This window comes from Rousettus aegyptiacus, unplaced genomic scaffold (assembly GCF_014176215.1).
Source record: "Rousettus aegyptiacus isolate mRouAeg1 unplaced genomic scaffold, mRouAeg1.p scaffold_m13_p_7, whole genome shotgun sequence".
In the NCBI taxonomy this organism is placed as follows: domain Eukaryota; kingdom Metazoa; phylum Chordata; class Mammalia; order Chiroptera; family Pteropodidae; genus Rousettus; species Rousettus aegyptiacus.
In genome coordinates this window covers 18,023,020-18,049,078 of record NW_023416310.1, presented here as the reverse complement: position 1 = coordinate 18,049,078, position 26,059 = coordinate 18,023,020, and the positions used below count along the sequence as shown (strand labels likewise).

Genomic DNA, 26,059 nt, shown 5'->3' with positions numbered 1-26,059 from the left:
TTTTAAACGTTACTCTGGTTGTTGTAGAGAGTGAATCTTACAGCAGGGTCAAGAGTAGTAACAACAATGGACCTTGGCAGTAGTATAGGGAGAGAAGATTGATGGTAATTAAAGCCAGGGCAGAGATGAGGTTATCTGCTATAGTAATCATCAACCCTGTTTTTACAACTGAAATAATTTGTGAACTTTTTCAAAATAGACTTGCCCATACCTACCCCCTGGAGATCCCCTTTTTATTTGTGAACTTGAATCAGGCAGCATTTAATTTGACAAATGTAAGAATCCATAAATCAGTAAATGATGCTTTTAGCACAAGGGAGACATTTTCCCCAAAACATTGGCTTACCTGGTGAGTGAACATAGTAGCATCTTTTGACTCTAGAATTATGGTCACATTTAAATACTTTAATATTCTTTGTTATTCTGTATATGTGTTATATATAAACATTCATTCTTTTAGCTTTTCTACTAACTCTCTGCTGATTGTTAATATTAAGAGTACTAGCTTTATTTGTCTCTTGATGTATATGATCAGTTAGATAGATAGACTTTGATTTCTTAGTTTGAGGCAAAGCAAAAAAAGTAACATTTTACTCTTTGGCATAGATCTCATAGCTTGTGAAAGTGTTGCTTTTTCGGCTAGCTGCTAAGCCTTTGACACTAGAGATTTTTGTTTAAAATGTTTAAGTAGAACCAATGAGCTTTAGGTTGACTTCTGAATCTGCATCTGAATTACCTTACCGTAGATATCCAAAGTTACTAGAGCATAACTCTAAAAATCTTATTTAAATAGTCTGAAATGCAATTTCTGAATAAATATCAAGTATTCAATTTTAATATTTGATATAATATTCCGAGTTGATTATTGTCCATTTATTGAAACATTTCTATTTGTATATAAAATTTTTCTATGACTCATAAGTGTTCTGTTCTTTTATTAGCATGCTATTCAAGTTATAAGTCAATTCTAGGAGTTAGAATAAATAGATTAAAATAAGAATGGTTGGCCCTGTTTGTATATTCATGTATGTATGGTTTTTATACATATATGTATATATGTACACTCACTGTTAGCAGATTCATTTCATATAATGTGTTTTCTTAATTGATTTATCTAACCAAATGGTGAATATCTATCTATATATTCCTTTCCCTTCCTAAAGTGCATTTTATGTTATAAATAATTTCATTGATTCGAGAACCAGTTTCTTAGTTCCTGCGTGCAATCTTTCCAGAGCAAATACAGTGCAATGGTTCTCTGTGTATTATAAAAATGTTAGCAATTCTGAATTATAATAATTATACATTTTGAAATTAAATTATTTTTAAGTAGAAAACTTTAGGTTTAACTTGTTCATAATTAGTGTGTTAATTAAGTTTGGTCCTTTGTTATTAGAAAAGTCTTATTAAATGTAGTTAGTAAAAAGCTAGAAAAGAAACGAAAGTATTTCTAGATTGTAGAACCAAATAAAAATAGCTATTCTTATTACAAAATGTTTATGTCTTTAGCATTTTAATATCTTGGAAATTAAATATGTGAAATAAACATATAATGAAAGAAAAAAATAGGAAATCCTGATCTTCCAGATGTTGAAGTTGAGGGAACAGGGAAGGTAACTAGCTACAGGAGATGCAGAGTCTGAAAGTCATAATGTTATCAGCTACCGACCATGGTGTTCGGTAATTAGTACTTTGTAATTTCAGTAATTACGGTAACAAAAGCAGAATGTATTTGAAGACATTGATTTTTAACTTTTTAGATCACATACTTGAAACATTAACTATTCTTATATATATTTTATATATGTTACATGATCAAATATTCTTTTTTTCTATACCACTTTTGATGTAGACCAGTGTTTCAGTGTGGACATTGGCAAATTATTTATGATTTGGCAGAGAGAATCTGAAAATGTCATTGTAGTCATCCTTATAAATTCTTTTCCTTCCACAGTTATTAGCAGTTACTTCATTTACTTTGAACTTCATCTACTTCCTTTCTTCCTACTCTTTTGATAATGAAATTATTTGTATTTATCTATTCATTCTTCTTTCTCTTGAACTTAGTTTAATAACATCATATTTAAGATAGCTTCATATTATCTTTAAGAAAGTACATTGCTTCTTAGCACTGCTATCTTTAGGGTGATTTTTTTCCTTGTAAAATTTCTTTTACTGTAAGGTTTTGTCTTGATACCTTTTACAGAAATCAGAATATTTTCTTTCCTCATCTTACCTCCCTAAATATGTACCCATATCTCTAACATAAAAGTATATCCTTACTTAAAAAAGGAATCCTAATGATTTGATAATATAGGGATTAATTATGTGCTCATAATTAAAAGAAACTGTTCTAGTTCTTATTTCTTAAAGGCCTCTAAGACAGTTTTGCTACTCTTTTGTGTTTGTTACTTAGAGATTACTTGTGGGTGATAGTATTTAAACTTAAATAAAATTTAAATTAAATATTACATATAGATAAACTTTGTAAAAAGGGATGATCTTTTATTATTGTTATTAGTGTCGAATTTACAGTTCTGTCAGCTAAAAGTTTAGGATTGCCACTTGGGATTTGACATTACAAGCTTTCATTCATTACTTGGAGAGTCAGGAAAATGATATATTCCCTCTGCTCTTGTTCCCTTCAAGGTAGAGAGTTAGCTTTCAAACCGAGGATTTCTTGCTGATGCTGCTAAATTGCTCAGAAATCCAGATCATGATACATAGGCTTTTGGTGTTTATAAATTCTAATCTGAATCTTAGAGCTGAATGGGTTATGACCTACTTCACTGCTTCATATTAGATTAAATTCATGTGAATAAATATTCAATATACTAGGCTGTAGGCAAGCTTCGCATTACCTGGACTTTATATTCCCTAATTAAATCTTCCAATATTTTAAGGAATAGAAAAGTTAATTAGGCGTATTTGAGAAGTATTTTGTTCTCATCATCTTGAAATTTTGGCAACAGTATTAAGCTAGTGTTTTTATCTTCTTGGAATTTTGGTAATAATAATTTCAAAATTGTTAGCATCAAAACTTTTAATATATACAGAGTGTATTTACCAGTGTCCTGTATTAGTTAATGGATGTCTTGTTTTATTATCATTATTGCTATTGTTTGTGTACTTCATGAATTTTCTGATTGTAGAAGTTTACTCATGAGAAAAGCCTTTTTTCTGTCTCTCTTCTAAGAAAAGGCATACTTCTTGACTATCACATTTGTCAGAGAATTGAGTGCAACGAAATTAATTCTTGCCCTAGTAAGTACAAACACAGTTAAGGAAAGTAAAATTTTAGATTTAATCCTTTAACTTCTATCATCTCAATTTAAAAATTTTCCTGTTGTACTTTAACCATAAATCTTAATTTTGAACATTTAGTAGCGTTTTTTCTACACTTGAAATTTTATATCTTTCTATATGAAATTTCTTAGCCAGTTACTTTGAATTCTTAGTCTTCTGAAGTGTGATGATTAGCTTCATTCTCTTCGATTTCAATATATATGATTCATTTGTGAAAAAATGTGCTTTGAGATTTTAATATTAGGACATACATTGGAACCTCAATGTCATGTAACTTATTAATGAATAGAATTCTATTTAAGGTAATCTTTCTTACTTCATCCAGGAGCATTAAAAGTTCTTTTATAATATGTATACCTATGATATCCATGTGAGATTATTTTAAGAATTGTTAGTATGTCCTTTGTTATACTATATAAAGCAGTGTAGGCCATGAGAACGATCCTAGTATTAGAAATTTAGAGGCAAGCTTTAAATCCTTTTTATGCCTCAGTTTTTTCATCTTCAGGTAATTATATCTTGATTATCGGTATTTATGGAAGAGATTTGTTACTTCATCTCTAAATTAGTACTTAGAATAGAAATATATTGTGTGATTTTCTTTGTACCAGAATTGTGATACTTTTTATCTTAGGTTTAACTTTTAAGTTAGTTCTCGTTTCTCTGAGCTTGCACCAGATGTCAGTGGAGACTGCTGACCTGGAAGCCTCCTAGTTGGCAGGGGAAAACCAACTTAGCATTAAATACGGATTGTGGATAAGTCTGAAGAGTGGCTAATTGATGTGCAAGTAATTGAAACTTGATTATATATGCATACGCCTGTCTTTCAGATATATTTGTAGAAAAATGTAGTATGTTTATGAAGGACCTGATTTTTTGAAAAACTTTCTTTATTAAATTTTGATGCTGTCACTGTAGTATTTGTATGTCACCCACTGATTACTATCATTTTTCAAATGAGTGTTTATCTGATTAGGTGCTTTTAAATCATGCTCGTTTTATTAAAACGTGTTGAAATATAATTTTTTAAAAAAACACAAAATATATCAGTTAACTTCCTAGTTAAACTACCATTTACATTTCTCCCAGAGGATATTAATCCAGTTTATTGAATACAAATGTAAAGTAATTAACCAGAATAAGAAAACAAGGTAAGGTAGTTGCTGAATGAATGAGTTAGAATCATTCATTTATTTGCCTGATTCAGATGAGTTAAAGTTGCTCTATATTAATTTGTTATCAACACATTATTTGAATGCATTTGCAGAATATGAATTTAGTGTGAACAAGTGTCCAAGTCATAGTGGTGGTTTTAATCGTAGCCTATAAACTTTGATTCTGAACTTAAGTCTTGAAAATAAAGCATTCTCGTTTAAGGTTTTAAAAAGATAAAAAGATTTTCTTTTTTTTTTTAATTTGTTCATAAAAGATCTATTTTGCTTAAGCTTCATTAATCTTTTGTGGGTTTTAAATTAATTAAAATATGTAAATTATTTTCTTCGTTTGTAGTGTCTTTTGAATCAGCTACTTAGATAATTCCTGATAATTTGAAATGCCTTATATACTCTTGATATTTAAGTATTGTTATGGAAATAGGTAAATTACAATCAACTCTTGATTATGTCAGTGGTAGGAGAAATAATGGAGATGGGGAAAAACAGTGTATCAAATTTAATTTTAGATTTTATATGAAAAATTTTCACAACAGATTCACTTTTGTAAGTGTTTTATATAAGAAAAATATACAATTGTGAAATGTTGGAGTATTGTGAGCTAAGCAACAACTGGTGAAAGTGGTGTAGAAACACCAGGAGGTCAGAGAAAACTGAACCAAGGATCAAAAGTTTTCTGTTAATAAATGTCATGTATTATTGAGAGTTAACTAATCGATGAATGAGTTTGGTATTTCACAAGGTGTATTAAATGTATTTACTTTTCTTTAATTGAAAAATTAATAATAAGCTCTGAGTAATAGTTTTGAAATGTGACTAGGAAATAATAGTGTTTTTTTCTTTTTCATTTTCTTTCTCTCTCTCTCTTTTTTAGGGTATGAGTATTATAGAACAATTAGACCCTGTATCTTTTAGCAATTACTTGAAGAAATACCATAATACTATATGTGGAAGACATCCCATTGGGGTGTTATTAAATGTGAGTATCACTAAGAAGCCTTGATTTTTAACATTTGATCCTATGATGTTTCAAAATATTTTAATTGTTATCTATGATACCTTAGTAGCATTGGTTTTAAGTACATACAATCAATTTTCTTTCTAGTACTTATAAGAAAATTTCTATTTCCATTGTTTTGGTTGCTTGAATAAAGTTATTTATCACTAGAAGATAGGCCAATACATTCTTTTAAATACTGAAAGTTATTTAGACTAGAAACCCCTTTTTCTCTAGATTCTTAGCCAATTCCAATATGTTCTTTATAAACCAAAGGAACCTTTCAGGAGATATGTTCTCATTAGTTTCTTGGTTTTATTTAGTGTCTAGACTATATAAAAAACAAATTGAAGATATTGCTCTTGAACTTTAGATATTTATAAGTTACTCAAGCAAGACAGATGATACTTACATGTTTTTCTCTTTACAAGAAAAATAGTGTTTCATTTAAAGAATGGTAATAGGCAGAAGTTTTGGTTAGCTATATTTTCAAAAGAGAACATTTTTTCCCCCTATAAATAAAAAAAGTATGGATTTTCTGAAAGATAATGTAAGACACTTTTCAGAGTCTTAAAAGAAGACTTTTAAGAAAGAAGAAAGTGTATGCTCAGGAATGGGAGGAAGTAATTATGGGGTCATTATTTGGAAAGGCAGAGAAATAACGGAGAAGGTAATATAGTCTAGAATAGTTCTAGGGTAGGCACTTGAGGACCAGTGTTAATTTAATGTGACTTGAAAGACAATACATTGTGGATATTTTGGAAGAGTTTTCTTTTCAGCAGTATTGATTAACTGGAAGAAAAGCCTGTAAAGGGCTTAAACTATACTTATTTCCTAACATCTGAATTGGATCAAATACAATTTTAATAAAATAAATGATGAACCAATACACAAAGTAAAAATCCTGATATACCTCTTAGATCTGGAACCTAATTTATATCATTTTAGATTTAGTAAAAGTCAGACAAAGACTCCAGCATTTCAAGATAGTATAAGTAGCTAAGATTTAGTTTACAGAATAGAGAGAAAGATACTATGGGTTTTCGTTTTTTGTTTTTTTTTGTTGTTGTTGTTGTTGTTGTTGTTTTAAGTGGCCTTATTAAAAACAGAGAGACATAGGGGTGGAAGATGACTACTATTTATCGAGAAGCTGTATTAGGAGAAGTTTTTTTGAGAGAATGAAATAAGACATTCTCTCATATTCCTGTTGAGCGCGAGGTGACGAGAAAGTCAAGAAACAGGTGATGAGAAGAGAGAGAGATCTAGGCTTCAGCTATAAAGCAGACAAAGTTAAGCCACCAACACATTTGAAGAATACTCTTTTTTTTTCTTTTTTTACATGTCTGTCATAACCAACTTTTTTTTTTCCTAGGCTATCACAGAGCTCCAGAAGAATGGAATGAATATGAGCTTTTCCTTTTTGAATTATGCCCAGTCAAGCCAGTGTAGAAACTGGCAAGACAGTTCAGTGAGTTATGCAGCTGGAGCACTCACGGTCCACTGAAGCTCTGACTCCTCAGGGATGCCACCTGCACATACTCATACTCTGTTCGGGGTCCCAGCCCAGCCCTTACCAAGATACTGGTCCTGGTTTGGGGGGATTCTGAAACCTCAAACTAATAGAACTTTCTTCTCTTCTTTTCTAGTAGGTGTAGTCCTTCCTTAATTTCAACTCATTAAAAAATGCTTTATAGTTTAGGGCAGTGGAAGGAAGGCTGGCATCAAATATTTTGATCAAAAAAGATGGCAATGTAAAGGCCCAGTTATGGCAGACAGTTGTTTGAAAGTAACTTGTAAAGCATTTACCATATCCTAAATTTGCACTCTTTGCAGACTTGTGCACATATATTCCGCTTTCAGAATAGTTTTGCAAATTGTACACAAACAAAACAAAAAAGGTGGAAGCTTTTTAATAAAGAAATTGCATTTATAAATGATCTGTATTAGAATATAATAAATCTCCAGTTATAGTCAATTACTACCCATGTTGTACAACAGATACCTTCTATTTTAGTTGCTAATAAAGGGCTACACAACTCAAAAATAGTCTGATTTAAACTTATTGCTCTGTGGTATATACGAAAATTGTTTTTTATTAATTCCATCTCAGAATTTTTATGTTAAAAGTGGTAAACTTTAGCTCTTACATAAAAACATGTTAGGATGTATTTTATAATTTGCATATTTATGTGATTTTTTTTTTATCACAGACATTAGAATCATATTTAAAAGTTAGCTTTTAAAATTACATACAGTTTGCCTTTTTGTTTGTGACATCACTTTGTGTCATTATTATATTGTATATTCAAGATTGGTAAAAGAACATAGTTGTAGTTCTTTAATTCAAAGATAGTGTTTGATAGGCAGTAGTCTGCAAATGAGGAAACATTGAATACTGTTCTTAGAGATTTTCAAATCATTGCAGACCATACACTGCTGCTATGTTTTTTTTAGTGCTTTAAGCAATTTGACTCTCTTACTTGAATTTTTAGCAAGAAATCATTAATAATATCAACAACAAAAAGCCACTGGATTTTCTTATAGTTCTACAATTTTTTTTTGTCATGATTTTTGGTGCGGCTCTTCCAACTAAAATAATGGTATGGTGTTGTATTTCTTTCTTTAGTGTAGACCAATTCTAGTCACTTTGGGAAAATATGTAATTTAATTAGTTAATTATTGGCCACCACGCATGTACTAGATAATACCTATTTTAATCTAACACTGGGTATCTACACTACATTGGAGAGTGTTTATATCTTCAATGTTATGCCAGAATAGCACAATTTTTAGATGCCTTGCACCAATTTTATTTAAAGATTTACGTTATTATTTAATACCAACTTTTTATACTCAAGAATTGAGATAAAATGCTATCTTTTGGATTCAAAATTACCTACCTATACATGTGTGGAAATTATACTCTTATGTATTACTAATTTATTTCCCATCAGTTAGATATACTTTCGAGTGCTATAAATATTTATTCCTTATTTATTATAGAGACTATAAAAATTTTAAAATTGACTATGGAGTGAATTTTTAATGTTTTATGAGTATAAAACTAATACATGATTGTTATGGAAAATTTAGAAAATACTGAAAAGTATAAAGAAGAGAAAAATTATCTGCAGTCTCACTATCCAGAGATAACACTGTTAATACTTTTTGTATTTCCTTTCAGTCTTTGTCTATGCTATTTATATGTATGAGTGTGTATATGTGTTTGTGCGTATGCATAATCACAGTATTAAGATTATACTGGCCATATAGTTGTATACTCTACTTTTTGTAACTTAACATCACAAGTACTTCCCCATGTCTTTGAAAATGTGATTTTTAAAAATGGCTGCCTAATATTCTATTGTATGAATATACCATAATTGAACCCGTTCTTTCTTTGGATCTTAGATTCTAATATTTCACAATTATAAATAATAGTGGGATGGACATCTTTGTATGTGAAATTCGAACTCTATGTTAGACTAGTTTTTTAGGATATATTCATGGGAATGGGATAATTGGTATAGTTGCTGAGAACTTTTTAGACTCTTTAAAATATGGCCAAATAACCCTTCAGAAACTTTGTGCCAAATTAGCAATATATGAATATTCATCATACTGCTCCTTCTCCACTATTGATTATTATTTTTTCTAATCTTGACAGTTTGTTAAGCAAATATTTGGTTGTTCTTTTGATCATTCTAATTAATAAGAGTGGTTTTACAAATGAATCCTTTTTTTCCTTTATAGTTGATTGATTAATGAAAACACAAGCGGGTTGCTTAGGTTGAGTGGGCAGTAGCCTTATAAGTATGTTTACTGTACATTTAAATTCTAGAATATTTCAACATCACTCTACCCTTTCTTAGAATATTAGCATCTTTTATACTCAGTCATTAAGTTAGAAAGAGTTCCAAACTGGTAGTTAAATGTTGGCTTCTAGTTCTATCTCTGCCACTAATTAATTCTCTCACCATAAATATTTCATGTTGTATTGAAACTTTCTCATCTGTAAAATGTAGAGGTGATCTCTTAAGCACTTTCTAATTTCAAAGTACTTTAATGTTGTGATTTTATTCTTTAGAGATTCTGGTATCACTTATGTTAAAAAGCCACAAGATTGAATTAGATTAGAAGTATTGTCTTCTGATTTCAACTCTACATATATGAAGAGTCGTTATGGAAAAAGAGTCTTTTTTTTTAACACAAAGGGGAAATTAATTTGCATTATTTAATGTGGTTAATATTACCTAAATTGTTGAACTTAAGCTTTCTTACGTTAAGTGCCTTTAAAAGTGTTTTCTATTTGAAATCCAAAATGTAAAGAAATTTATTATGTAGTTCTATACAGTTTTTTCTTTATTTTTACTTTGAGTTATTTGCAACAACTTTCTTTAAACCTTAGATTACACAGATCAATATATTCATGGATTCTTCACTGTTCCATTAGTGAGTCCTAGAGAAATGTATGTTAAAGATTAGCTCAGTGAGCAGGTAAGTAAATGCTTGGTCCTGGGTGGGCAGCAAATCTCCATACAGAGTAGAATAAAGGACTATTTGGTATTCCACTGTTTAGATATTCCAATATGGATGGCAGGCATTCTGAACTAGGTAATTGTTCTCAGATTTTTCTTTGGTAGCAAATATTTCATTACCCTGGATTAGAGGTTGGCAAATGTTTTGGGTAAAGGACCACATAGTAAATATTTTGGGTTTCGCACATAAAACCATCTCTATTTCAGCTATTTACCATTACTATTGTAGCACAAAAGCAGCCATAGACAATGTATAAATGGCTGTGTTTTCACTCAAACAAAAAGACATTGAGCTGGATTTGGTCTGTGGTCAGCTGTTTCCTGCCTGTCTCTTGTCTTAGATGGTGTAGTTAGTTCGCTTGTAGTTCAAATTATTAGCTAGTGATTTGAACTGCAATGAGTGGTTGTATCATCCTAACCCTCTGTCAGTTTGATGTGGTCTAGTTGCTAGGTTTGAGTGTTATTTAGGATTATAAAGGTAAGGTGAAAGTAGGTAACGGAAACTAGGGACTCTTAGGAACTTGTGTTAAAGCACTTTGGGGACCTTTTATTTGCTAGAGCTCATTGAAGGGTTTGCTTTGCTGCCATAAATTAAGAGTGATCAGTGGAGGTTGTGATTGGTTGTTGCAAACTACATAAATTATTCTAGGCACTTGGCTACCTAGATAGAGGTAGAGAATGCATCAGACGAACCTTTTTACCCCTGAGTATTTTAGGACATTAAGAGAGATTGTGAAATGTGAGACTTTATTTTGCCATGTAAAGACTTCTGGGACAATAGCTACCATCTTCCATCGCTGTCACTTCATTTACCGCTACCTCCCCACCCCCACAAGTATTGAGGAATGACATAAACTCAGAATAATAAGCGTTATTTAACATGAATATTTTTAAGTTGATGGAAAAATTACTACACTGTTCTTTTCTCATTTACTCTAGATCACTGAAAACATCAAGGAGTGGTATCAGTCCATAGACTGACAGTTGGGAAGTGCTGTGATATATAGTTGCTGAAAGACATAATGTAGTTATAAAACTTATTGATTAGGAGATATAGTTAACCACATGCATTTCGATATTCAGAGTAAAGCTTTTATATCATTGTGTTAAATTGTAAGTGCCACATATTAAGGGCGTCATTATGAACTATAGATGAACTACAAAGTTGATAGGCAACTTTCGGAATGCTGAAAGGCATGAGTGCTATAGGGGAGGGATGCAATTAAAGAAACCGGTGATATTTATTTTGGAGCAGATAAGTTTAAAGAGGGAGTTTTCTTCAAGTATTTGACTGCCATTTGTAAGAAGGAATCAAATTCTTTGTTCCTGTGCAAAAATAAATTGTAAGAAATAGAAGTTTCTGATTTCACACTTAATGTTCTAAGTGAAAATCGGCTCTTTAAAATCATCCAAAGCTAGATCTGGGGTTTGTTTGTAAGTAGGATCCTGGTACTAATAACCACATCAGCATCATTTGGTATAGTTCTAAAATTATGGATCACAAAGCTGAACAAAAGCTAATAAATTTACAAGTAAATTTTACAAGTAAAATGAAACTGATTTCATTTATGTAAAACTCTTAAGGAAAGTCATTTTTAAGTAAAACTTATTTGGATCATTTAACACTAACTTTCAACACAGATTATAAATTGGTAAGGTTATTGTTATTGATGGAACACTGGACCCTTAGAATAACTAATATACTTTTTTCTGGTTTCAGTTAAAATATTTAAATATAAGCTAAAGTTGTCCCTTTTACTGAAATAAATTTAAGTTGGTCTTTGAATACGTGACTTAGTTTTCTTAAACAGAGATGTTTCTTAAATCTAAAACAGAGCTTAAATCTAAATCAGTAGCAGAAAAGAGTATTGAGGGAGTTTGCACTTTTTTATACCCATTAATGTCAAAATAAGTGAAGGGGAACCTGGAGCAGCTGGCCGATAAGCTTTTTTTTTTTTTTGCTCTTCCTTTTCTCCTACCCTGTAAATGGACTTGAGTGGCATGTCACACTGTCATTGACCATGCTACACATTTGGTAAAATTACCCTCAACTTATACTCGGAACTGGGACTTCTTTTTAAGTCACTGTTGTGGATGCTTTTATTTGCCTATCATGAGTTTATTGATATTTTCTGCTTGTTGGGTAATATGCGAAGGACTTCAGGGTCTTAGATCTGTCATTTATTCAAGGGTTCTACAGTGATCCCACAGGGATCCCACAGTGATTTGTACCCAGGATGTATTACATTTACTCTGTATGTGTATTTGTATAATTCTAATGCAAGATTTTGGCGAATCACCCTATAAAAATTATGGAAAAAAAATTTTGAATCATTTCTGATTTTTAAAGCCATAATGTAATACAATTGGTTTTTCATATAAATTGTAAATTATGTTCCAATGCATATTTTATACTGTAAAGTGAGGTTTGTAACTTTATTAGATGTAGTGGTATTTTTTTCCTGTCATCCTGATAATGAAACCAAAGAGAATATAAATACCATTATTGAGAAGCTATTGAAGGCCAAGTGTATTTGACTATGAACATGATATGAGTTCTGGTCTTTAAATCTGCCAATGTAAACTTCCGGAAAATATTTTAATTTTTCTGACCATGATATTCTCTGAATTAGTTACTGAATGTGATGTTTCATACATTTAAGTAAAGAATATTAAAAGGATGAAAACTAAAAACACTAGAATGATATATGAATGACAAGAGTTTTGTGAATTTTTAAAATTAAATACTTAGACTGTTGAACTAGATTTAATAAAAATATTTTTAACTTAATTTTATAAATGGAATTCTTTTTCTAAGTTTTTTTCCTGTTTAAAATTTATCCATTTGAATCTAGCACATAATAGGCATTTTGTTAGTGTTTCTTTAATTTCAATGAACTGCATTTTAAAAGAAGGAGAACAAAAGGCAATCTTCATATGAAGTGTTTTCTAAAGGATAGGAAAACATATACTTTTTAATTGGAAGCCCCTTTTAAATGGGCTTTTTTCATTTTCAGTTTTTAATTGTGGAATCTGGCTTCTTTCCTACTTTTAAAAGACAGTAGAATTTAACGTAGGTTCTTTGTGATGTTAAGTGAAATAAATGGTAATGTGAGTGAGTGATCTGGTAAATTTGAAACCATTGGCCCATGATTCTTAACTAATATTTTTCAATATCCTCTGGTGTTTACTGTTATTTAAAGTGTTGCAGAGTTTTTAAATCAGTTAATTAAAATTTGTTTTTTGCTGCTTGCCCAATGACATGTCCAGCCAGCTCTCAAGTAGAAAGGCACTGTGGAGTGCTAGAAGCATTGCACGGAATCCATTTTCATCTTTGCCAGTGAGTTACTGCTGATTTGCTGGAACAATCCACTGCTGTTTTCAAGAGCAGAATTTATTGTTTTGTTAACATGAGTTAGAATTAAATAATATGACTCTTAAGGGCCTTTTTACCTTTGACTTTTTATGACAATAATAAAAATACCTTATTTAATATATTGTACTTTTAATTTTTAAAATACATTTCACAACTTTTTTCCCCTCTTACTAGCAACAATAAGTAGGCCAGACATCATTCTATTTACTGCTAGAGAACCTAAGGCCTATACAAATGAGTTGTCTAAATTTACATGGCTAGTTAGTGTCAGAGCTAGGATAAGAATTCAACTCTTCTAATTCTCAGTCCTTTGTGTTACAAATACTATACCATATTATTATTCTTTATTTTTCATGCTGGCTATTGAATTCAAATAATAATGGACTTTGCAACTTTAAAAGTGGGAATCATTTATGGAAATGTCTAGATTAACTAAGTCAAAAATAGATTTCTTTTGGTAGATTAAAATTCTAAAGACTCTGCAGACTTCTTTTTTCTTTGCTGGGAGGTTTAGTTTTAGGCCTCAGAATTCTGTTCTATTGCTCGCATCATTAAAATGCACTACTTCTTTGTAATGGGACAGTGACAAAAATAAATTTTAAGTTATTTGGTATGTGAGTCTTACTGATATTGAGACTTTACAGCAGGCACTTGACTCACCATTCTAGGCCATGCATGAAGTGTCCTGCAAGCACCTGAGACTGCCTTGGATTTTCTCGCCTGCACACAGGGCAGAGTGGAAGTGCTAGGAAGAGAATGCCCTGGGAGCCAGCCATCAGCCAGTGATGGATGGGAATTGGAAGATAATAATTACAGCTTTCTTGCCCTCCTGGTGGTACTCTGAGACATGTTTCACATTGTCTCCTCAAATTTTCAGTGGGACTGACTGGACCTCATTGCCCACAGCAGGAAATTCTTAAATATGTATTCCTAATTTTCTTCCTCTTCTCTGCCTCACTTCCCAGTCCTTTATTATGTTTCCTGAGACTACCTCCTAGATGAGCTTCTTGTCTTTGAATCCTTTGTCTCAGTCTGTTTCTGTGACAAACTAACATGTTCGATTTGGGAAATAAGTCATTACTAGTGTCCTTGTTATTAGGAAAGATTTTTTAAAAGAATTATTAAGATAAGGTCTAAAATATTTTAATCTGACTAGTTTGTCTCATAATCACATCTATGTTTAAAATTTTTGGCTTCCTTTTATAACAAAAATTGAAGGTAAAAAATCTTAGGTAGAAATTAAAGGTAAATATCTCTATGGAAATCTTTCTACCAGATCTATTTCCTTTTTTTTTCTTTTTTCTTTTTTAATTAGAGGCTGATTATCCAAATAACTTGAGGACACATGGGATATTTTGGTAGAAATTAAATTAAGACAGAATTTATTTCAACCAAAATTATAGATAATTTTCTCATTGAATCCATAACTTTCTCATTTCTTACCAGGACCTGCTTGTTCCCAATCAAGAACTAGAATTAGCCTTGTCTAACATTGACTGGAAGGATAAATTTAGTTCCTGGATAATTTCACCAAAGATGGTTCTGTGATCCTTGTTAAACTTTTTGTATCTTATTAAGGATTAAAGAATATGAAGTTTATAAGCAATAAGCTCTATATTAAATTTTGTGAATAAGTGCATCTTTTATAGTTCTTTGATACCTTTTGAATCAGAAATACAAGTTTTTTATATTTTTAAAATATGTGGGAAATATGTGTTTATTTTAGGCATATGTTAGTTATTAGTCATCACCTTTCTTTCCCATGTAAAAATTGTGATTTACGTGACTGAAATGTATCCTCTTGATTAGGTTTATGAGATGGAACATAGATGAATTTAAGCAAGCTTATACTTCTGTTTATAGGGCCACTCTACGAGTATCATGCACAAATATTTTCCTACAGAAAAAACAAAATCGTTAAAGAATATATTTTAATTAGTTATCCTGATTGTAAAGTAACATCTTTACAAATCTCTGTATTTTTTTAAGGACACATACCAGAGTGTATACAGAGTGTCTTCCCCGAATGTAGTTGCTTTGTGGTACCTTCAGATTCTGCCATGTTCTTTTGAGTATATGGCAGGACATTTCTTGACATTTGAGACTGTATTTGTTAGAAATGTTCAAAGATCACCTGGGTGATTAGATTGGATAATATGGTTTAGGGGGAAAATATGTTAGTTATAAAGGAATTAGTCTACCTTTCTCTTGAGACACATCAAACTTGCCAAAAGTGGAAACTCTCCCTAAAATCTTCACAGTGGTATACTGGAATAAGTGTATAGCCTTAAAATAAGGTTTCATTGTTTGTTTGTTTGTTTATTTATCTTACACCTACAGCACCTGGTGTTCCTAGGTGGTCTCCCATCCAAGTACTAACCAGGCCCGACCCTGCTTAGCTTCTGAGATCAGACGGGATCAGACACGTTCAGGGTGGCATGGTCATACACAAAATAACTTATTGCTTGTAAATACAAGTTCTGTTACTTAAAAAAAAAAATCTTGTTACATTTTAGACATATTACATCTAAATAACTACTAATTTATTAATAAATCCAGTCAAGGCTTTTGGCATTTCAAATATCTCAATAGGGTGTGTTGAAAACCTGGTGTAAAAACAAGAGATGATTTTTTTAAATGTGTCAAGAAAGCTGGCCCATTTCCTGAACACTATACTTTCTATAAAGAATAGATAAAATGATTAAAAATGAAGAATATCTTTTAAAAGTCTTTACTGGAAGCTGACTTCTTGTGTTATATGTGAACAATCTCATGATAACTTGATGTAAAACAAGCTTGAAAAAATGTCTCCCTTAAAAAATTTATGTATTTTTCATCACCAATAGGCCACTTATGCAATACCTCTGAGGTATCGAAGTACAACTTGGCCTTTTAACGTTTAAAAAATGCCTCCTGCCTTCTATTAATGTTAAGTACTTAAATACAACATTCAACAGTGTTATATTTCTAGGTATTTGTTAATTTGACGGATTTTAAAAGATTAGTCTGTTCCTGAGAGCTCTTAGGTACTATTGTCAGAGAATATTAACTTGGATGAAACAATGATCCATGTTTTAACAGTTAAAATATTTAAAAAATTCTATTTAAAAAGCAGATCTCTATAATTGTCAGAGATAATGTTATAATTTCTGGTTCTCATTGTTTTTGTGTTAGGAAAATATTTTACCTTGCAGTAACTGGTTTGCAGTTTTTCTTTTAAAAAATTTCACTTTTTTTAATACAAAAGTAATTTTTAACTAAATGTTTACATTATCAAATGGGGAAGATACTAAGTAGACCGAAATTAAAGCATGACGTTTTGCATAGAGTTTGTGATTGAATATCTAAAGAATGTTAGTTTTCACTCAGGTATTTACAGAAGAGTTAATAATAGATTCAAAATTGTTTGTAACTTACATGTCGGAAATTTGCATTGTTAATAAGTGTTTTTTAATTTTCATATGCTTATTTTTAAAATGGAGATTTAAATTTTTCAGATAATAGGAATGTAGGTAAATATGTAATATTTAAAATGTTACTAGTTTATTACTTGAACTTTGGTTCAGTGAGTGATATCAGCTTTTGTATGGTGCAACTACATGTTCCTTTGTCTTTCCTTGAAATTTTACCTAAGGGATGTCTGCCTTAGGTTTCTGTGACTGAAGTTACTCCTGCTATAAAATGGCTTAGAAAATATTTTTAGTAGAAATTTTATAGAAATTTTAATACTACATGGTAAAAAAAAAAGCTTTCTGGTTAGAATCTTGAGCTTTTCTTGTTCTTTTCTACTCAGTTATTTCCCACTAACCCTAAGAAAACTAGACATTTGTAAGTGGAATAATGTTCATTGAATTTTAGTCTTTCTGCCCAAGGTGAGCAGTACTGTGATAAGGAGATATAATCTACTTTCCTCTCATAAGAGAGCTTACAGCACTTAACATTCTTAAAGAATAAACCTTTACTAAGTTTTGTACATACTTATAGGTCAGCCTAGAACACCATCAAGAAAGTAACAGATGGATTGTGTAGCAAAATAGAGATATTGAGATTTTTGAGCATGGAGATTTTGTCATGTTAATGAAGAAGAATGTTCTTTCAGATGGAAATGAGATTTTTAAATGGAAAATATAAGACAAAAATGAACATGAATAGTCAAATATTTTTTAAAATTTGAACTATTAAAGGTAAATTGGTTATTCATAGGAAAAAGATACTGTGTGTTTTAATTATCTTCTATGTATTTGAGAACTAAAGCAGTAAATGCCAAGATTTATCTGTTTCTCTTCCCCATTTTAGTTGAGATCTTTCACCTTATAGTTAATTGATGCAGGTAATTATATATAATAGTATTACTAGTTTAATTCTGTAACGCTTATTATCTCCTAACATTCAAAGACATTTCCTCTAAGATAAAATATACTGATCTCCTCTCTTTGTTGTATTTTCTCCCCTGTACGTTACCATCAACAACAACAGCAGCAGCCCTGTTTTAATAGCCCTGGGGAGGCTACTTTTACCTGGGAGAAACTTTTTCTAGGTAGTCTAAACCTGTGCCTTCTGGTAACAAGTGATTTATTCATTCTCTGGGATCCTTAGCCAGAACTTTATTTTTGTAATATCCTTCATACAGCAGCCCCATGTTTGGGTGCAGGAGTAGTGTTGGGTACATTCTCCCCCTTGTAGTGGTTTCTAAGATGCTTTATGGCCTCCCCCTCCAAAAACAAAAAAATAGCAACCTCTATCTTGGCCTTTCTCCCTTTCCCTGATTCTGTTTCTCCAGCCTCCTTCATTGAAACACATATGGGAGAATATGACTTTGTAAGTATGTGATTACTATATTTCATATTCTTTCCCCTCATGACTATTTTGTAACTACCAATTGTACTTGTTAATCCCTTCACCTTTTTCACCCAGCCTCCCAACCCCCCATCTCATGTGGCAACCATCAGTTTGTTCCCTGTATGAGTCTGTTTCTGTTTTGTTTGTTTATTTATTTTGCATTGATGTTCTTAATTGGCATTCGTTTTAGCATTATCTCCTAACTGGGCAGTCCTACCGTTAGTCATACTACTTTAGTTCATTTCCTTCTAAATGTCAATGTCAATTTAGGTAGCCTGTAAGTGTATTGAATATAAGGAAAAGGGTGAAGGGAAGAAATAACCATTTATAAAGGTACTGAATTTCATTACTTATGGTAAATAATGTTTTAATCTTTTGCCAAATTAAAATTTTTTTAAAGAGAAAGGAAAAAATTTTATGCAAATGTTTGTAAACATGTATGTAAATATGTTGTTTTCTTTAATACCTCCTAAAAATCATTAATAAAAATCGATTTTTAGTTTCTTCTGGAATGGGGTTCCTTTTTGTATAGTAGGGCAAATTCTGCAAGCTAAAATAACACTTCAATCTGAGTTTCTTTTATCACATGACATTAGAAGAGATACAGCTTTTTCTATTTTGTCATTTTCTCATTGTTTCTTCCCCTTTTATATGAGAATGTCATTGATCTCATTGAGGTATAATTGACAGTGTATTAGTTTTAGGTGTATAACATAAGGATTTGATATTTGTATATATTGCAAAATGCACAGTAAGTCTAGTTAACATCTGTCACCACATACAGTTACAAAATTTTTTCTTGTAATGACAATTTTTAAGATCTCTTAGCAGTTTTCAAATATGTAATATAGTATTATTAATTATAGTCACCATGCTATATATACATTATATCCCATGATGTGTTTATTTTATAACTGGAAGCTTGAACCTCTTGACCCCATTTACCCATTTTGCCCACCCAGCATCCGCTGTTTCTAGCAACCACTAATCTGTTCTTTGCATCTATGACCTTTTTTTTTTTTAATGATTTCACATGTAAGTGAGATAGTAGAGTATTTGTCTTTCCCAGACATATTCATTAGCATAATGCCCTTAAGGTCCATCTATGTTGTCACAATGGCAAAAAATTTTTTTATGGCTGAATAATATTCCATTGTATATCTAAACCACATTTTCTTTATCCATTCATCCATTGATGGACACTGAATTTGTTTCTGTATCTTGTCTGTTATACTGCTGCAATGAACATAGGGGTGCAAATATATTTTTTTCCAAGTATCTTTTTGAATTAGTGTTTTCATTTTCTTTGAATAAATACCCTGAAATGGAATTCCTGGATCATATGGTAGTTGTATTTTTAATTTTTTGAGGAAGCTCATTCTGTTTTCCATAGTAGCTACCCCAATTTGCTTTTCCAACAACAGTGCATACGGATTCTCTTTTCTCCACATCCTCTCCATTACTAATTTCTTCTTCTTGTTGGTTTTTCTTTTTATGATAACCATTCCAACGAATGTGAGGTGATATCTCATTCCGTTTTTTATTTGCACTTCTCTAATGATTAATGATGTTGAGCATCTTTTTGTTTACTTGTTGGCCATTTGTCTTCTTTGGAAAAATGTCTTCTTAGATCTGCCTGTTTTTAGTCAGATGTGTTTTTTTTTTTTTTCCTATTGAGCTATATGAATTCTTTATATATTTTTTTATAGTTGCCCCTGAGCAGATATATGATTTGCAAATATTTTCTCACATTCAGTAGTTTAACCTTTTCATTTGTCGATGATTTCCTTTGCTGTGCAGAAGCTTTTTAGTTTAATGTAGTCCCACTTGTTTATGTTACTTTTGTTTGGGGGATTGAGATCCAAAGGTTATCACTAAGACTAATGTCAAGGAGCTAAATGCCTATGTGTTTTTTTCTTCTAGTAGTTTTATGGTTTCGGGTCTTATGTTCAAGTCTTTAATTCATTAATTTTTGTGTACGGTTCAAGACAGTTGTTCAGGTTCACTCAATGTTGGTTTTTGTGCATTAGATGAAACAACCACCTTTCCCAGTCCTGAAGGAGTGGCCCTTTTTAGGAGAGGAACTTTATTGTTCTACCCTGCCTTAGGTCTGGTTGCCTCTCAAACCTCTGTTATTCTCCAAGCAACCTGTTTTATTTTTAATTTGAATGTGTGCTTACACCTGCTGGTGTCCCAAAGGGGAGGATCTCAGTCAGCATCTAGGTTCAGGTGGATTGGAAGGCAGACACTCATGGAGCAGCTTGTAAAGTATGCAAAGATATACAGTCCTGTGGGACTGCAAGTGTAAGCCCTGCTGGCTACCACAGTTGCAAAAGTTGGGGCTCGAGTCAATTACATAAGCTCATTTTTGAGAGAAACTGATGAGTTATGTGGTGAGGCAGAGGGCGGTTGCAAAGATGGCGTCCGCGGGCCTACATTCCCTGGGGGCAGTTCCGTAGCCTCTAGCTATGTGGCAAACCTGAAAGCTGCCCCTCAGGCTGAAGCTCCAGGACAAGCAAATGGGCTTTTTTCTCAGAAAGACTGAAGATGTATTTCAGTCTGCTCTCCTTGCAGTGTCTGGGGCGTGGTGGTCTACCAAGAACTGTCTTTCCTATTGCAATAGCTCTGTGGGGCCCAGGAACATAAAGCCCCACTGTCCACCAGAGCCAGGAGATCATGGGGAATGCCCTGGGTGGAAGCCACAAAAATGCGGGCAAAAGACTCTAAAAGCTCCCCACCGGGAGATACCTGCACTCGGGAGTGTGGCAGAGGGAGAGTGTGGAGATGGCGCTTCCTGGCCTTCGTCCTAAAGGATATCCAGCAGGCCCCGCCCCTCCAGCCAGCGCTTCAAGATTAGCAAGCAAATCTTGGGCGTGAGTCTGGACACTTTTCCGTCGCCGGTTCTGTGCTCGGCTCTGAGGCGAGGGAGTCTGGGTACTGGCCCTTTAAGAGCCACTTCTTAGTTTGCCGCAGCCCTTTGGGTCTGGTGGATGCCAGCCCCATTGGTTTCCAGAGCCAGATGTTTGGGGGCCAGTCTCTTAGGTGCAGTTTGTAACAAAGTTGAGGCGCTTGATGTGGGTGGGGTAGGAACCCCTTGCTCCTCGGAGAAGCGCTGGGCTTGCGAGTTCCTCCCAGTGGTGGGTTGCTGCACTGATGGTGGGTCTTAGGGTGAGATCGAGTCTCGGCCTCTACTGCCGTCTTCGATGTGGCCTGTTGCTTGTTCGCTCAACGTGAAGGGATTGCTCAGCTAGTTTTTGTCTTCAGAGGAAATTATTACATACGTTGCTAGGGATTCTGTGTGTCCCCGGAAGGAGGTAAGTTAAGGATCTTCCTGCGTCGCCATCTTGAACTGCTCTCACTGGTTTTTAAATGTTATTTTGTGGTGAATTAGGTCTCGAGACTGGCTGACCAATAGCATTTACTAAATATTGAAAAACTAATGATTGATTGGTCACCTCTGTCTATGATGTACTTTTATTCATGGAAAAAAGTTCAAAAAATGAAAAATCACTCTTGGAAAAAGAAAATTTCCTTTTGCTATCCATTCATAATATGGCGTTGTGTGTACATTGTGAGAGAAATAGCTATCCTAACTGTATTTTGCAGAGTCCTCACACATCATATAAACATTTATAAAAATTTTGTGCTTGATTTTGGAGTACACACATAGAAACAGGAGAAAAAAATTCAGAGGTAAGTGGCACACGTGGAGAAGGATTAAAAATGAACGGTAAAGTGGAGAGGTCAGGATTGACTCTATTTTTAGATTTGAGAAAGAATGTGTTCTGGGGGATGAGCTGTTTTTGTTTTAGTCAATAATTAGTTTTAAATAGTCATAAGTGGATCTTTGGAAAAACATACCTCGTGTAGCTTCAGGAGCATTAAAGTTTACTGAAGTAAACTTCACTTCAGTAAAATTTAAAAGATATTTATATTGAAATTCTTTAGTTTTACTTTTTTGGTAATCAGTTGATATTCTTTAATTTGGCACAGAAATCAAAGCATCTGCAGTTGTGGATTCTAGGGGAAGTAATGTCATTTTAGAACTGTTAGCAGTGCTTTTTAAATAGTGTACCTAAATGGTTATTCTTTTTTGGCAACACCCTTACAATTTCTTTAAAAATGTCACATAACATTTAAAGTTTTTTTTTTTTTGTAAAAGCATTTAATAAACATTATGAGTGTATTATTATGTACCCAATAGTTGAAAATGATACATAACATTGTAATATTCAGCCAATTAGTAGGCTGTAATACAGGTCAAATCACAACATAGGAAAGTACCAGTTAAAATAAAATCTGCATAACAACACAATTCAAAAAATATACAAAGAGCAGACTTGCAGTAAAAGAGAATTTGGATACTTTATTAGGATCCCCTTGAATAACATATGCCTATCAAGGAACAAGAAAGACCTTTGTCTTCCCCCAACTTTCCAGAAGTCATGCACACAGACAGCTGCTGTCCTCATGGCAATATCTTGGGTAGCTGACCACGTACCTATTCAACACTTGGTACTTTCTGTAACTCCTCACAGCTCTCAAGGTATTCTTTTCATTATTCTTAATGATCACAAGTCTTAAGAAGGATATAAAATAATGTTGGGATATTTAAGAAATTAGTTTATTTTTTAAGAAATTTAAAAAGATAACCTATACCCATGAAATCTAATTTTTAACCTCATTCTAAAAATAGACTTTTAGAGCAGTTTCAGGTTCACCAAAAGAATGAGCAGAAAGTACAGAGTTCCCATATATCCTCTTTCCCCGACATGGACACAACCTTTCCCTCTATCAGTGGCTGGAAGCAGAGTGGTACACTTGTTCAAATCTATGAACCTACATTGACACATCATTGTTACCCGAAGTCCACATTTTTCTTTAGGGTTCACTCATGGCTTTGACATTCTGTGGGTTTTGACAAATATGTAATGACATGTTTCTACCATTATAGTATCATACAGAATAGTTTCACTGCTCTAAAAATCCTCTGTACTCTGGCTACTCATCACTCCCTCCTCTGGCAACAAGAGTACAGATCTTTTCACTGTCTCCATAGTTTTGCCTTTTTCAGAATGTCATACAGTTGGAATCATAGTATGCAGCCTTTTCAGATTGGCTTCTTTCACTTATTAATATACATTTAAGATTTCTCTGTCATTTTACGGCTTGATAATTCATTTCTTTTTAGCACTGAATAATGCTTTATTGTTTGGATGTACCATAGTTTATCCATGTAGCCACCGAAGGATGTCTTGGTTGTTTCCAAGTTTGGGCAGATTTTTGCGTGGACAAAAGTTTTCAGCTCATTTGGGTAAATACCATGTAGTGTGATTGATGGATTGTATGGTAAGAGTATATTTAGTTTTGTAAGAAATTGCCAAACTGTCTAACAGCGGCAATGAAAGAGAGTTCCTGTTACTTTATGTCCTCCCCAGCATTTGGCATTGTCAGTGTTTTGGATTTTAGCCTATTAACTAGTTTCTGGATTTTTCACAAAGGGAATTTATCCATGAATGTTGTTGAATTGGTGTGTTCTTTGAGGGAAGAAGGGTCCAGGGCTTCCTATTTTGTTATCTTGCTGTTACCACTCGCCTATAGGACACTTTTATGTCATGACTTCAACCAAAGGAGTAACTGGCCAGAAAAATTTTTTTTAAAAACTTAAAAAGTTATCTTCTTTGATTGTTTACTGAGAGCTCTGAAGACTTAAAGTCTTTCCTGTGAGACATATCTAGGATGAAACTATGTTACGTGGAATCAAACTATGTAAAAGTCCCAATTTCACTACAGTGAAATTTGTTCGCAGATCCCCCTTTTTCTATTCTTAAGGCTTCTCTTACTCTTGCTCAAAAAGTGAAACAAGTTCTGGTTCTGAAAACTCTGGTTACAATGGCTAGATCTGAGGAAAGCCCTGACTCTTAAAGCGCCCTGTGGGGTGATTCAGTGCAGTTACGGGGTGCCGCATCTGTTGGTGTCCAGCGCAGTGTGTACCATGCCACTTTGAAGTGATGCATTAAGGATTGAAAGGTGAGCATTTATTCACAAAGCTACCGTAGTGTCCTTCTGGCAGAGTTTAACTTAAAGGTAAAAGGAAGATTTTGTTTTGATATATAAGTTCATATTAAATCTACTCAGAATATTTCTAAGCTAGCTCTCTAGACAACCATAGATTATAGCACCAAGTAATACTTAAAAATAATAGTCACTACTCCTGTGGGTAGGCATGACTGCATCTGCCCATCTGTGGACTCTTTCTATATTAGTAACAGGACATGTGGCTGTACTTCAGTGCAGCTTCCCATATTTTTGCCAAGTCAGAGTATTTGACATCGTCATTTTGTGATATTTCAAAATGACGTGTAGATTTTGGAAGCCTAGTGCTTGACTGGGTTATGGACAATCTGAGTCAGAAAGATTCCAACGTTCTAATACGTGAGGGGAAACAGGAGTTAAAATGGTGCTGTTGTCTGATCGTTTTCTTGTTATTTTGATGGTAATATCTTTAAAGGTTCATTGTTACTTGAATTCCAAGTTTTAAGAAATACACAGAATTTCAGAATTTCAATATTCCTTATTATTCTCACTTCTTTCAGGAGGTCCTTTGATCCCAAAGTATCATGGGCCATTGGAAAAGTATTAGGGAATAAATAGTAGTGAGTCTCAAAGATTTCCTTATTGCATAAGAGAATATAATAGTCAATATCTTTCAAGTGGTGATGTATTTAAAATATTCTATAAACTTAGATTGACTGCTGAGGTCAGCTGAATTGTGCAAAGTCTTCAGATGTAAGAAATTTTCATCACCACTCTACTTTCAGGTAGTAGAATGTAGACCTTGAGAAGTCAACTGGCTTATTGCCTTGGCTTTGAAGCAGACTTGCTGTTCTTTAATTTCCAGGAGAAACCTCATAACTTTACCAAACAATATTCACGTGTTCATTTTTCCCTTATGCACTTGAAAACATTTTCTACTTCTTTACCTAACAACCCCAGACTACTCCTTCCTGGCCTAGTTTTAACTTGTCCTTGAATCTTTCTTCATTGTCTCCTTCCTTTTAATCATCTTCAATGCTCTTTTCTGGGCTGTTTCTTTATCATCTTTGGATAATGGGAACATGATGTTACAATGAAGTCCCGGGCCTTGCTGCTTCCATATTTTACCTCCTACCTCATAAAACAAGGCCACTTTATCAGGTTGCCATGACAGTACAGTAACATTTGTCCTCTCAAGAAAATGCTAGCGTGTTCTGCTTATGGTTGATTGCTGTTTGTTAGGAAAGTATTGGCTCAATGAATGTTCTTCAGTCATTGTGTTAGTGCAAGATAATTCTACCAGTATGTGTTAGTCACCACATAACTGCAACAAAAGTCGTGGTTTAAAACCACACATATTTGTTACCATATAGTTTCTTTGGGTGAGGAATATGTGCACAGCTTAGTTGGTCATCTGCCTCATGGGTGCCTCATATGGCTTCAAAGTATCAACCAGTCTTATTCAGGTGATTAAAGTTTCCCCCACGGTTAGGTCTGGGGGCATGGAGGGTAGTGTTGCATGGTACAGGCCTGTCTTCCTCCTGTCTCTGTTTGACCCACTTGCTTTGTTTCCCAATTACAACTCTTATACGCTTTCCCTCCACAGCTTGAAGGAATTTATCTAGCTCAGTGGATTAGGGACATAGATTCTACCTGATGACATAGTCTGGATATTTCTTCTTTTGGACTTAAATTATGGTTTTTGAAAGAAATACCCAGGAAGTTTATGATCATACTTTTTTTTTTAATTTGTTTTAGTTCTGCCAGTAAGAAAACATATGAGATAATATTTTAT

The 26,059-nt window shown here is 33.0% G+C and overlaps 1 protein-coding gene and 1 pseudogene across 1 annotated transcript in view; one reads left to right on the top strand and one right to left on the bottom strand.

Moving 5' to 3' along the window:
• Positions 1 to 8,869, top strand: part of MEMO1 (mediator of cell motility 1) — an 86,760-nt gene extending 77,891 nt beyond the window's left edge. Inside the window, 2 exon segments of the mRNA XM_016136066.2 lie at positions 5,353 to 5,457; positions 6,848 to 8,869. Of these exon segments, the coding sequence (XP_015991552.2) occupies positions 5,353 to 5,457; positions 6,848 to 6,979 (237 nt within the window). The 3' untranslated portion in view covers positions 6,980 to 8,869.
• A 6,851-nt stretch (positions 8,870 to 15,720) lies between these two features.
• Positions 15,721 to 15,839, bottom strand: LOC118605792 (annotated as a pseudogene).
• Between the last annotated feature and the right edge of the window lie 10,220 nt (positions 15,840 to 26,059).